Source organism: Trichomonas vaginalis, chromosome V, assembly GCF_026262505.1.
Source record: "Trichomonas vaginalis G3 chromosome V, whole genome shotgun sequence".
Classification (NCBI taxonomy): domain Eukaryota; phylum Parabasalia; order Trichomonadida; family Trichomonadidae; genus Trichomonas; species Trichomonas vaginalis.
In genome coordinates, this window is record NC_067207.1 from 9,957,097 (window position 1) to 9,970,958 (window position 13,862).

Below are 13,862 nucleotides of genomic sequence, written 5' to 3' on the forward strand. Positions count from 1 at the left end.
AGGAATAACTTAATTTTATGTTTAAATATGAATATAGAATGAGATTTAGGTCTAAAAATTATCATTATTTTATCAAATTAATTCCCTGATTAAAATAGGTCAGAGGGATAAAATTATCAGAAAATGCATATTAGAGGAGGAAAACGAATTACGATTAAAAATAAATTGAATAATCTTCAGAAATGTGACCAAGAATTAATGATTCAAAATTGTTAACGTATTTAAGATATTTGAATGCTGCGTGATCATTTCGATTTTCCTAAATCTAAAATAACGTTATTAGTAATATTTTTAAAAGCAGATTCTATTCAAAACTTTTTTCAAAAATTGAAAAATCTGAGAATGTCAGAACTGTCACTTTTGGTTGTTTAGTTTCACGAAGGCTCATGCTAATTTACTTATTCTTCTCTTCCGTTAACTCATGGACGCCTTCGTTCCATCAAGCCTTCGCATCATATTACGCAGATTCCCATTTTCCTAACATAACGAAATCCCAAAGAGAAAGTTTTTTATTGGGAGCAATGTATGCAGACGGTGTTGATAAGTCTATTTCGCACTTCGTACGCCCAATTGTAAGAGAATTGAATTCTATTACAAATCGTCAATCAAACCTTTATTGGTTCTTACTTGGAATTTTTACTCATATTTCTATAGATACATTTGCTCATTCTGGCTTAGAAAATTCGTTTATTGTTCCACGCGGATTAAAGCATCATCTTTCCGAGCTCGTTGTCTGTTCTTGGGCTCATAGAAATCTCAATACTCAATATATAACATTATCGCAAGAACTGAAGAACCAGATTACAGGAATTGGAATCGGCTTTAAGAAATCATTCCGTTACATGTATCCAATTTGCTATTTCTTTGCAAAATTTTTGCCGGCTCATTGGTTCCTTCCTTACATACATCAGAGTTCTTGCCCGGTTCATAATTACAAAGAAGCTGATTGCACGTTCAGAAGACATTTAGATGCTATGGTTAAGGCTACAGAGACATTAATTTCTTTATCTCACGATGCAACACTAAATGAGATTGATGTCAAGACTATTGTCTTAGAGCAACTTAATTCCATTCAATGCTGCAATATAGATGGCGCCCAAAACCAAATGGAGCCTCTTTTATTAAATGAGCATCCATTTCCATTAGCCCCAATGCATGCGAGCTATTTATAAGATATATGTTGTTTGTTTTTTAAATACCTTAATTGTATTTTAATTTTTACTTAATTTTTCCACTGATTTCGCTTTTATTTCCGTTTAGTTTATTTCGAATGGGAGTGAGGCCTCCTAATATGAACTTGAAACCTTTATGAATGGGTTCTATACATATGCAGCATTTCTAACTGAAAAGGTTGAATACGTATTACGAAATACACGAATCTATTTCAAAAGGCAATGAAGAAGCATGGTTTATATGTATGTATCATAAAATTAATATACACTTTTAAAGGAAATACGTCAAATTTCAACTCAAAAATAAAATCAAGAAATTTTTCACATATCATTGTTATTATTAGCCAATTCCATTAATGAAGATATGTGTAGTATAATTACAAATGTTTTGATAACAAAGCATCATCATTCCGTCATGCGACTTTGCAAAGATATTCTAATTTAAAAAGTTCAGATGAAGAAAAGCCACATCATATTGCACCATTGGGCAAATATCAATGCAAAAGATTCTCATGGCGAAACTCCTCTTAGTTATGCTGTTGACTAAAAATAATAAAGGGAATTTCGAGAAACGATATGAAAAGCAGACTTTTTTTTCGTACTCCCTCTCAATTTTTTTCCAGTTTTCGTACTCATATGGTATTATATGTTTATAATAATGATAGAGCTTCCGCTATACAGCAGCATTAAAATATAGCTGTATTGTGATTATCTCCTTGAATTTGAGAGGATTCTAAGTTTAATGTCAAGATAATCTCAATTGAATTTAGCATGGAAGCAATATATTTACTATCGTATGATTGTTCATGATAGATCTATGCTTGTTTTACATTAATTTACGAAATCTTATCAAAATAGCGTATCACAGGAAGTTGAATAATTATATCTTTTAAAAAATTGTGTTCTATTATGGTTACAATTGGTATTCTTTATTAATATGACTGGGATCTCTATGTTGGCTCAGAAATATGAAATATAATCAAGATTGAAGGATGAATATAATTCTATGAGTGTGATAAAGTTGATAAATATTTTTGTTGCATACTATATCTCTATGTCCATGCAGATACGTACTCAGATCGGGAGAATCTCTCACTTTTGTTCCGCAATGTGACATTGGGAACAAAGTTTCCGATCTGAGTACATATTTGCAGGGTCTTGCAATGGCACCCTGCAAGTACGTACTCAAATCGGGAGAATCTCTCACATTTGTTCCGCAATGTGAGATTCGATATTCGATTCTCGAAAGGAGTTTACATTTGCAATATACTGTCATATTATATTGCAATTATAAACCCCTTTCGAAGAAAGCTTATTTTTTCATATCTCAATTTTGCTATAGAAATTTGATTCTCGAAAGGAGGTTAAGAGTGCAATGTTATACCATATAATATTGCAATCGTAAACTCCTTTCTAAAGTATCTTCTTTATAATATAATTTTATTTTCTCATTCTTCTTTTAACTAGTAAATTTTATTCACAATTTAATCTAAATCATAAACATTCATGTTTTGTCGATATGTTTTTTAACTCAAATCGTTTTTTCTTATCAAATTTTGTATTTTTTCTATTCATTTTCAGTTTTTTGAATTTTTTTTGGAAATTTTTATTCAATTTCAATATAATTTAATTCTATTTCAAATGTATTATAATTTTATTCATCTTTATATTTTTAATTTTTGAATTCATACGATAATTATTCATTCAATTTTTAAATGAATGTTTTGATGGGATGAGCTTACTGATAATAGACTCATCCCATCAAAACATTCCCTTGAAAACTCTGGCCTTCATCGAGGCCAGAGCTCACAATTGATTTCCTCAGAGCCAAGTTCCTCAACGGTCGTCCTCATTAGGTTCGATCCGAGAGGAACTTGGCTCTGAATGAAATTCACAAGCTCTGGCCTCAGGAAATGCCAGAGCTTCGCAAACAATCCTCGGGGCCGGTTTCCTCAAAGACCGCCCTGATTCGGGGCGGCCGGAGAGGAAACCAGTCTCGAAAGAACGTCCATTCGAAGCTCTGGCCTTGGAAGTGGCCAGAGCCTGCAAATACAATCCTCAGGGCCGGATTTGAGGGAGATCATCAACATCATTGACGATCTACTCTCATCTCGGCCCTGAAAGAAAGAAATACACAGGTTCTGGCCTCAGAAAAGGCCAGAGCTTCGCTTACAGTCCCCAGAGCCGTCTTTCCCAAATGCCGCTCTGATCCCGGGCGGCAGGCGAGGAATCTGGCCCTGGGTTACTTACCAAACGAAGCTCTGGCCCCAGTAAAGGTCAGAGCCTGCAAATACAATCCTCAGGGCTGAGTTTTGACACAAATGTCCATTTGATGGACGTTCTTGTCAAAACTCGACCCTGAAAGACCTACGTACATAGGATCTGGCCTCAGCAGAGACCAGGGCCTCACTTACAGTCCTCAGAGCCGGATTTCCCAAATGCCGTCCTGATCTAGGGCGGCAGGAGAGGAATCCGACCCTGATAAACAGCAAACTCAAATTTCTGGCTTCAACATGTGTCAGAGCCTGTAATGCTAATCCTCAGGGCCGAGTTTGAGGGAGATCGCCCACATCATTGACGATATCCTCTTATCTCGGCCCTGAAAGACATACAGATACCGGCTCTGACTCTTGTTGAAGTCAGGGCATCTCTAAAAAGGGCAGTTTTTCTATGTTCTTTCATTTTCTGAAAGATCATGGTGAAAAAGCTCTCGAATTCATTATTACTTCAAAATAGCACATACTTGAGATTATAATTTTGCAGCAAATTTATTGATTGCATGCAAATATTTGATCTCAATATTTCAAACATGCAAATTTAGGGTTTACCTGTTGCAAATAAAATAGTTGCTTAACGGAACTCTATTTATAATGAATAAACACTCTTTTTTATATAATAAAATATTTATTTCATCATCTATGATAATTGAGTAAATTTATAACAATAAATGTACTTATAATAACAAGTACATTTCGTTCCCATATATGGTTATCTTCAAAACTCTATTTTAAAAAAGATGCCTAATTTCATATGCAATAAAAATCAAATTTTATAGATTAACACATTGAAATTGTACTTTGCACAAAACATTATGCTTGTACTAGTAAAATCTTTTAAATAATTGTAAATAATCAAATATGATATTTGATGTGATATATGTCTAGACCAGAGATTGAAATATGAACACGAGAAAGACAAGTTCTGATCATAGGCAAAAATTAGACATCACATACTATGCTCAGTAAAAAAGTACGAAAACTGGAAAAAAAATTGAGAGGGGGTACGAAAAAAAAGTCTGCTTTTCGTATCGACTCGAATTTCGAATACTTTTTTTTTTCACATGGCGTAGTTTTCAATGTATGAGCTCAAAATGATCAAGCAATTCTTCATTATGAGGAACAAGATAATTTTAAGTTAATCATTTATAAACAATAAAACATATTTAATCATGGTATCAAAACAAAGAAAAAAACATAAAATTTAATCTTTTTGTTTCTTAACTCTCCTCTTCTTTTTCTTCTTTCCAGTATTTGCTGATTCCATTTCCGATCTCTTTGTTAGCTCTGCTTCAAGTTTAGCCAACGGATCCTCTTCAACTTTTCTCGTTGTAGAAGTATAAGAAGAAAAATCATCTGCAGGAAATTCTTCTTTTTTCTCAACAAAAGGATTTTCTGGAATTTCGTATTCCAGCAAAGTTGCTTTGGCTTTCAAATGAGCTTTAACATCTTTAATCATTTCTTGAAGTTGGGATATCTTAGCTGCGTACTCTGCTTTATCAATCTCTCCTTTCTTTCTTATTTCATCTGTTTGAACAACAAAATTTTGAGCAACTTTTTCTAATCTGTCAAATTCTTCTTCGTAAAACTTAATTTTATCATGGAATTCTTTTACATCAACAGTCTTATTTTGTTCCAGCTCCTGCATCTTCTGTTCTGTATCACTAATAACTTTATGATCATCTTTAATGAATTGTTTTAGTTCTTCCAAGGATTTATTATCATCTCTCAATATCATATCAATTATGTTTGTTTCTCGGTCAATATTGTTCTGAATTTCTTCGATTTCTGCATTTAATTTCTTTTTTTCTTCAATTAAGTTGTTTAACTGCGTCTGTTTATCAGGAATCTTAGCACTATCAATGGATAAGTTGATATATTGCTTTCTCATTGATGCTAAAGTATCATCAATTTTATTATTTTTATTTCTTTCGCAAAATGTCTTGATTGCGTTCTTTGCGAACATATCAATTTGGTTTGAAGATATATCTAATGATGTTATTGATGTATTGCTCCTCAAAACATCTAATAACTGAAATCCTGCATTTTTAGTGAAGAAATTGTCTCTTAAAATGAGTTTCTTAAGAGTTATATTTGGCTGCAATGCTTTTCCAATTGATAAAACACCTTGATCTGAAATTCTGCATGATGATAAATTTAGTGTGACTAAAGATGTTTGATGACCAATAGACATCGCAAGAACTTCGGCCATATGATCTCCCAAATCATTCTTGGAGAAGTCAAGCTCATGAATGACTCTGTTTTTCGATAAAAATAAGTTAAATGAAGCAGCAACGTCAGAAGTAGCATCAACATTAGACATAAAGAGTTCAGTCAAATAGATATTGTCGGAAAGAACCCTAAAAAGTACTGAAATTCCATTTGATCCAATTCTATTGTTTGAAATATCCAAATAAATCAGCTGATGACCTCTGGATAGGGCTTGTGCAAGATATTCTATCGATTCTGATGTAACACCGCAGTTGCTGATCTTTAGAAATCTTAATTTTGTATTAATCATTATTGATTTCATTAAAGAAGCGGAATTCATAAATGAATTGTTGGAAATTGACAGATGCTTGAGAGTGTGGTTCCTCTCAAAGCCGGATGTCAAGACTGGTAAGTCTGTTTCTATGAATCCCATCTCTGATAAGTCAAGAGTCAATAATTTGGAACATTTTGCAACTAATTCGCTGACAACTTGGCTAAATTCATTGTATTTAATGGTTTTTCGTTGTTTTATTGATCCTATGCCGCTGAGACCTAATTTTCGTAATTTATTTAATTTTGTGATCTCAATCAAGAACGGTGTAATTCCATCTCTCGTAAATCTATTGTGTAGAAGCTCGTTATCGAACTTTCCAAGTTGTAACGAATTTAAATTTGAATATTTTACCATATCTGACATAATACTGCAAGATTCGTCCGACAAATCATTACATCCTATGTCTAAGGATGTTATTCTTGGATTTGTTCTGCAAACTTGTACAATTCTTTGAAGTCCTATATCTTTATTTAAATTTGCAAAGAATTTAAGACTGTAAACCGTTGGGTATTGTCTTATTAAACGAGTTAATCGAGAAAATACTTGATAAGATCCTTGACATCCTGTAAAATCTACAACTTTATAGGTTAATCCTTCAGTAACTTGTTTAATAAATTTGAGGTAGTCATTTTCAAGTGCTTCGCTCCCACTATCTGCTAGTTTTGCTTGATATAATTCTAAAATAATTTCATTTTCAGTCATAAATTTTAAAAATGCACGTTTTTTAAAATTTCGTCACTTTTATTTGGCACTTTTTCATCATTTAAAATGAATCTTGATTCATGTATAACAACTATTTTAGATTACAAGAATTTATTAGATAAAAAAGATGTAGATGGATGCACAAAAGTAACTAATGATATAATTGGCTTCATTTCTACAGTTCAATTTTCAGAAACAACAGGTTTCCTTAGATTTCAATTCATTATCGAATCTTTAATAGACCTATCAAGTAGCAAGTATGGGCCATTGACTTTTGATCAGATTATAGGAGCAATATACAAAAACGTTTTTGCATATCCAATTTTCTATAAACTCGACCAAAATACATTCCCGCAGACTCAGTACTCCGAAGAAACATATAAGATTTTGAAATTCTTCGAGTCACAAAAAAATGCCAATAATTCATGACTCAATGAATAGTTTCTCTCTTTTGTTTAGCTTCAGTATATCATTGTTATTGTATTGTATTAAATAAAAAATTAAGTGAATATTATATTGTTTAATATATAAGAATGCTGTTGAAATGTATTCACAATTGGACAATCTAATGAAAGTTTATGCATGTATTTTGCATAAATCATTTTGTGGAAGGCGATATGGTTTAATTTTCAAAATGAAATTCTCTTGAGTGAATTGAAATCATCTAATTTTACTTAAATCCACCATTTATAGCTCTCTCGACTTCATATACATTAGTTATACAACCTTAACTAGTAATATTGCAATCATATAATTTTACCAACAATATGATATATATTGCAACATAAGGATCGTGTAAGTAACTAAAACATAGATGATATGTATCGATAATTTTGAAAAATCAGAAAATTTTTCATCATCTGCAATATCAATCCATTGAAGTTAAATAGTTTTAATTTCATATATTCCAATAATCTCATAATAAAAGGTACTTTATAATTTGATATATGAAATCCTCTAAAACTAAGTGGATTCGTGTATATTAATTTTTAAACGGCTACATTGTTTAAAATATGAATCAGGAGTCTGATTCAGCACACGAGTTAAACCCATTAGCCCCTACAAGAACTCGCAATCGGACAAAGGCAATGGGACCTGCAAGCTGGACTCCCGAGGAAGATAAATTACTTGCCGAATTAGTTCAGCATTCACGAGACTGGAGCACAATCGCGAAGAATTTCCCAGGAAAGACAAACAGACAAGTACTTGCACATTGGAATAAAGTTGTAAATCCGAATATTGTACGTGGCTCTTGGACTGGAGAAGAAGATCAGATAATTATAGATTGGGTTGCCAAAAACGGACCAAGTCAATGGTCATCACTTGCAGAATTACTACCAGGAAGAATTCCAAAGCAGTGTCGCGAAAGATGGTGCAATCGTTTAGATCCGAATATTAATAGAAGTTCTTGGACACAAGAAGAAGATAATATTCTCATCACTACAATGAAGCAAATCGGGCCCAAATGGGCTGAAATTGCCAGAAGACTTCCTGGAAGAACTGATAATTCAGTTAAAAATAGATGGAATTCTACGCTTAAGAGAATCATGGAGCGAGAAAGTCTTAGAAAAACGAATACAGTTAATACTGACAATACAATTAAGCCTATCGACACACTTGAACAGAATCGAAAATTGTTAGAACAAATGTTGCGCAGACAACAAAACTTACCACAAAATAAATAAATGTTATGTATATTAAGATAAATTATCTAGTTTTTACTGTTTATTTTAGTACATCATACATTCCAGATTTTCTTATTATCATTCATTGAATAAATAGAGAATTTCTGCTCTTTATCAGTATTTGTTGATTTATATATGTAAGCGCTCTCAAAATGCAGAGCTTTCTCGAAATTAATTTTTAGATATGAAATATGTTGCTTTGTCTAACATGGCATATATATGTTTACATATTTTCTCAACAGAAATAACGCAAAATATGAAACAACACAGTATATTCAGATACTTACAATCAGTGCTTCGCGCTGATATAATTGAATGAAAATTTTAGGGAGTCACTTTTATTTTTTGAGTGCCCAAGAACCAATCTCGTTTTTAGAGGATATTGTAAGCAACTTATGCAAAGCAGATACTGTAATTTGGGGACTAAACATGGAAAATCTCGAAATTTCATGTCACCTCCTTATAGATTTAATTGATACAAAAATTGTTCCAGCCAATCATATTCTCAGAGTAATAAGCTACGCAGGAATGAAGCGTAGAAAGAAGGTCCAAGTATTTTTAAAAGCGTTTGATATTATTTCTTCTAAAATTGATAATAAATTTTATTATGATATCATGAACAAACAATTTATGAGGATTCGGAATTTTGATGATCAATCAAAATCCCACTATTTCGAAAATCTCGAGAATAATTACATTTCAAATATAATTGCTTTTGATGATCTTCATAAATTGCAAGAGATAACTTCATCCAGCAATTTTGATTGGCCGAAGATAAACGATATGCTAGATATTGCAACGAAATGGAATTCGATCAATTGTTACCATTTTTTGGTATTAAATTCGACTGATTTCATTCCAGATATATTTTTATCAGTTATTGGCGGTAGTTTCGAACTTATTAAAGCTGCATTCACTAAAAGGAATTCCATATCAAAGAAAGACTACAAAGAAGCATTTAAACTTGCTGTTGAATATAATAGAAATGATGTCGCTGAATGGATTTTGTCAATTTATAGATTATCTTTCAAAAACGTGACAGCTTATTCATCATTATATAATTTTTGCAACACAGAGATATGTTTACTTATGAACAAACTCGGAAGGATCAACGCCAAACATGAAAACACAATTAGAAAGCCTTTTGAAGAATTTTCAAATTATTTTTCTTTGATAAATGAAAAAGAATTATTTGAAAAGTCCATGAACTTACTAAATATAGACATTTCTCATGAAGATAAACTAATAGAAGTAGAAGAAGTAAAGAAAGTCATCAACCAAAAAGAGAAAATTGTTGCAAGAGAAAAAATTCTTCATTTCTTAGAAGAAAATTTCCAATTCAAAGAAATTCAAGATTTCACACCAGTTATTTCTAGTTCTATTCATCAGAACTTTGACATTTTGAAGATTGCTGTTGAAAGAGGCTGTTCTGTTAATACAACATTTTGCTTACCACAGAATAAATTTTGTTATTCGCCGCTTTCTTTCGCAATCAAGATGAAAAACAAAGAAATTGCAAAATATCTTGTTGAAAAAGGTGCAAATGTGACTTTTATTCAGACTGAAGCAAAGTATTATAGATATCCATATAGATCCGATGAAACAGAGATTATAAGGAATTATGATTTATGCTCTTATGCAATCAAAAATGGTTTGTATGAAGTTGCTCTTGAAATTCTTCATAAAAATTCTCCAATTTATAAAGATAGCAAAGCTCCAAATGTTTTGATGTACGCGTGCAAGTATGGACATTTCGATATTGTTAAAGAGCTTCTAGAAAAAGGAATGAATGTGAATGAACGAGTTGAGAAACATCCTCATGTTTTCATTTCGCCTTTAATGATGTGTTGTAAAAGAGGAAACCTCGAAATTGCAAAATATCTTGTTGAAAAAGGCGCAAACTGCAATGACATGTGTTCAACGAAGAAGAGATTCCTATATTATACACCATTAAGTCTTTCTGTTCAAAGTAAGAACCTAGATTTAGTTAAATATCTAATAAATAATGGCGCAGATTATAAAGTCATGATACAAAAGAAAAAGTCACCAAATGTAGACACAGTTTCTATCTTAAATATTGCAGAATCAATTCAAGATAATTCTGATATGATAGATTATCTAAAATCAATCATTGGAGAATAAAAAACCAATAATCCTTTTATCAAACTTGTTCCAAACTCTTCGATTCCAAAGACTTGTTAATAAAATTTTTATCAAATATAATATTTATTAATAAATTAACAAAATAAATAAAGTTATTTTGTATTCCTATAACGAATGTTGAAATCTGGATCGGCATAGGAAACTCCAGAAAATAAAACAAAAACTTTTTTCAAAATATTCGGTCTATGATGGTTTGCTTCGTTGCTATGGTCAAACACAAGTGTTCTAATGAGATCAGGAAGCTCTCCTTCATGTGTTCCAAGTTTTTCATCCAAAATTTTGTCAAAATTCTGCTGAATTGGATCGAAAACTAATTCAGTTGAGAAGATATTAAGGAACCGATCGAAATTAAACTTCAAATATCCAAGAGAAATTAATCCAATAATTTCTATGAAAATGTATTCAATAATTGTCATCTCTCCTGATTCTGTAGCCACAACTATTAGATCTTTATAACTTGGAGCATAATTTTCCTGTCTGGTTTTTTGTTTATGCTCGGAATCCATATCAGAAATGAATTTAGACAGACAATTAAGCGCATTCCTTGATATATCAATAATTGGACAGTTACAGAACATAATGATTCTCTGAATAATTGGGAAAATATATCTTTGCAAAATTTCTGCATTATTATTGGAAACAAAACTAGTTACGAACTTTATAGAAGCAGACATGATGTCTTTTGGTGGATTTTCCATTAAAAAGAGAGAATTTAATACGAAATCAAAACTTTTTTGGGATTCTTCATCAGAAGGATAGGTCTGGAACATTATGTATAGTCTTTCAGCCATGTCTTGAGTATAAAAAGCCTGAGGAGTCGAAAGGAACAATTGAATGTAGTCTTCTTTAGGAAGGAATTGAGGCTGTAATGAAATAAGCTTAACCATCTTCTTGAAAAGTTTATAATGCATGGAAAACAGGTCAGAATTGAAATATTCCTGAATTGAATTTTGATTATTTGCTGCTTCGATGTTTCCATTGATATTTTCAAGAAGAACTGGGAGCTTTTCAATTATCATTGATACTCCGGTATAAATATTCTTGTTTTCTTTATCTGAAACTATATCTTTTTTATAAATCGCAGAAGCTAAGTCATTTATCATTTTCACGGCAATAGATGTTGTATGTAGACTCTCAATGTCACTTGGATTAAACGATTCAAGTTGTTGGCTAAGGAAATTTAACAAATGAATTTCTGTGTTTTTTCTGAATTGATTTAACCTAGTTGATAACCCCTGTTTCCTGCAGTTTATGTAGTTAAGCATAAATGGCAGGATTTGATTGAATTTTATGAAATCTGGCAAAGAAAGGGGATGAAGCTTGGCCAAAGTTGGTTCGAAGCTAGGAATTATCATCTCCATAAGTCCTTGTACCTTCATGTTATTCAGATAATAGGCAATGGCTTGTCTATTGTTAGAATTATTATAAAAGTCTAAATTAATGAAAGAAAACAAACATTTTGCAATAAACATTTGATACATGTAATTATCTGTATCCAAGTGCTGATAAAATTGGTCGTAAATTCCTCCTAAAAGTCCAGAAAAAACATTTGAATGTAAAACATCACTAATTTGCGAAATAAAGAAGAATATGAGCTCATTTTGATAAATAGTGTCTTCTTGTGGCTTCTGGATGTTCTGAATAAAAAAGTTAATAATTTCTGAGTATCGCGAAGTATCTTTTGAATAATGGAGTATTATAATCAACATAGATATCAGTTTTTCAATTTTTTCCATGTTTTCTTCAAAAGATTCTTGATTATTAACAATTTCAACGAAATAACTCTGAATTAGAGAGAAAATTTGTTCATCATGTGCTGATGTTATCAATGATAATGCATAAGAGAACATTTGGAACATTTTATTTTGAGGATTATTTTCAAAAATTATTTTGTCATCAATAACCTTGAAAAACGCTGGAATAATGTTCAGTACACTGTAGTAAATTGATTGCCAGTGTACAATGCTCATTAAATGCTTAAATTTTTTGGAAATTAAAAATTCAAAAATTTTGAGAAATTTTTGTACAAAATCTGGTCTCTCTTTTGTAAGGTTCGAAATTAAAAGTAAAACTCCTTGTAAATGGTCAAATAAATATTTTTCAAATGGATTTGGATTATTTGGTTCTTCTTCTGAGTTTGGATGAGATGTATCGTTCATGATGGAGATTTGTGGAGCTAGATCTGTAAATAATTCAAAGAAATCCGAATTTTCGACAATTAATTTCGGATTTATTGACAAATTTATGAAATTTCCAATGAATTCGCCAATGGGAATCAATCTTTCAGTGTTTCCAAGTACGTGTTGAGTCAAAATCAGCCGAGATAAAGCAGGAAAGTATTCTTCTTGCTGATTATTAACAAAAAATGTACTTATGGCTTCTGGGTAATACTCAAACGCGTAAATCTTGCTCATGTCGGAAATAAAATCAAATAATAAAACGTAAGTTGTTTTGTTTGGATTAGTTTCGATGATACTTAGTAAGAACTGAATTGCTTTGTCGAAATCTTCGTGTTTGGAGCTGATATTTTGTATTTGTTGAATACTTTGTTGATTTCGATAATTTGGATCTGTTATTTGCTTATATAGAACTTTGGCTATGATTGAAAGAGAACTAAACGAGATTCCAACCAGTAAAATGTAATCTGATTGAGAATCATTATTTTCAGAAGGAAATGGCGGCCAATAATTCAGCGTAATGAATGTGAGTATATCAATGCATAAGGAAATTGTGTCATTGTTTTCATTAGAGTTTGGTGCAAGAAAAAATACCAAATTTTTTAAAAATTCCATGCAAACTGGGTTGCTATAATCCCAATTGTTTTCAATAATAGCTTGAGAAGCTTGTAAAATCATAAAAAGAAAATCTGGATATTCATTTTTTCCCAATATTGAACTTGGAATTCGAAGAAAATCTGGGTCTTGCATCATATTTTTAAGAAAATCATGTGTATCTTCTGCACCTTGTTGGAATTTACCAACAAAAACTTCGAATTGTTGTTCCAAGGGCGAACTCATTATTTGACTGAAAAATAAAATAATAAATTGTGATAATATTTTGACTAAACTACACTCATTAAATACTTTTAGTAATAATTTCGCACTCTACTTAAAATGTTTATTCAAAAAAAATTACCAAGACTTGTTTCGGATTTACAAAATGAAATAAGAAGATTTGTCATACTTTTAATATAATTGGATGGTGTCACATAAAGAGTAGCCTGTCCACCTTCAAGGGCTAACATACTTGACGTGAAAGCTGGGACAACAGTGTGTAATGTGCCTCTTTTTCAAGTCAAAATAGGAATAGGGAAAGTATT

The 13,862-nt window shown here is 31.5% G+C and overlaps 6 protein-coding genes across 6 annotated transcripts; 4 read left to right on the top strand and 2 right to left on the bottom strand.

The window, feature by feature from the left end:
* Positions 1-351: 351 nt before the first annotated feature.
* On the top strand, positions 352-1,210 carry TVAGG3_0309490 (zinc dependent phospholipase C family; the record flags this gene model as incomplete). The annotated part of the gene is made up of 1 exon (XM_001322254.2): positions 387-1,172. The coding sequence occupies one exon, from the start codon at positions 387-389 to the stop codon at positions 1,170-1,172; it is 786 nt and encodes a 261-aa protein (XP_001322289.1).
* A 3,415-nt stretch (positions 1,211-4,625) lies between these two features.
* On the bottom strand, positions 4,626-6,704 carry TVAGG3_0309500 (uncharacterized protein; the record flags this gene model as incomplete). The annotated part of the gene is made up of 1 exon (XM_001322253.1): positions 4,653-6,695. One exon carries the CDS (start codon positions 6,693-6,695, stop codon positions 4,653-4,655), a length of 2,043 nt encoding a protein of 680 aa, XP_001322288.1.
* Positions 6,705-6,755: 51 nt separating this feature from the next.
* On the top strand, positions 6,756-7,255 carry TVAGG3_0309510 (uncharacterized protein; the record flags this gene model as incomplete). Its single annotated transcript, XM_001322252.1, has 1 exon — positions 6,762-7,124. One exon carries the CDS (start codon positions 6,762-6,764, stop codon positions 7,122-7,124), a length of 363 nt encoding a protein of 120 aa, XP_001322287.1.
* A 447-nt stretch (positions 7,256-7,702) lies between these two features.
* Positions 7,703-8,425, top strand: TVAGG3_0309520 (RNA polymerase II transcription regulator recruiting protein; the record flags this gene model as incomplete). Its single annotated transcript, XM_001322251.1, has 1 exon — positions 7,709-8,380. One exon carries the CDS (start codon positions 7,709-7,711, stop codon positions 8,378-8,380), a length of 672 nt encoding a protein of 223 aa, XP_001322286.1.
* A 156-nt stretch (positions 8,426-8,581) lies between these two features.
* Positions 8,582-10,589, top strand: TVAGG3_0309530 (protein ubiquitination; the record flags this gene model as incomplete). Its single annotated transcript, XM_001322250.1, has 1 exon — positions 8,810-10,522. The coding sequence occupies one exon, from the start codon at positions 8,810-8,812 to the stop codon at positions 10,520-10,522; it is 1,713 nt and encodes a 570-aa protein (XP_001322285.1).
* A 46-nt stretch (positions 10,590-10,635) lies between these two features.
* TVAGG3_0309540 (armadillo (ARM) repeat-containing protein family) lies at positions 10,636-13,566 on the bottom strand (the record flags this gene model as incomplete). Its single annotated transcript, XM_001322249.1, has 1 exon — positions 10,636-13,560. The coding sequence occupies one exon, from the start codon at positions 13,558-13,560 to the stop codon at positions 10,636-10,638; it is 2,925 nt and encodes a 974-aa protein (XP_001322284.1).
* Between the last annotated feature and the right edge of the window lie 296 nt (positions 13,567-13,862).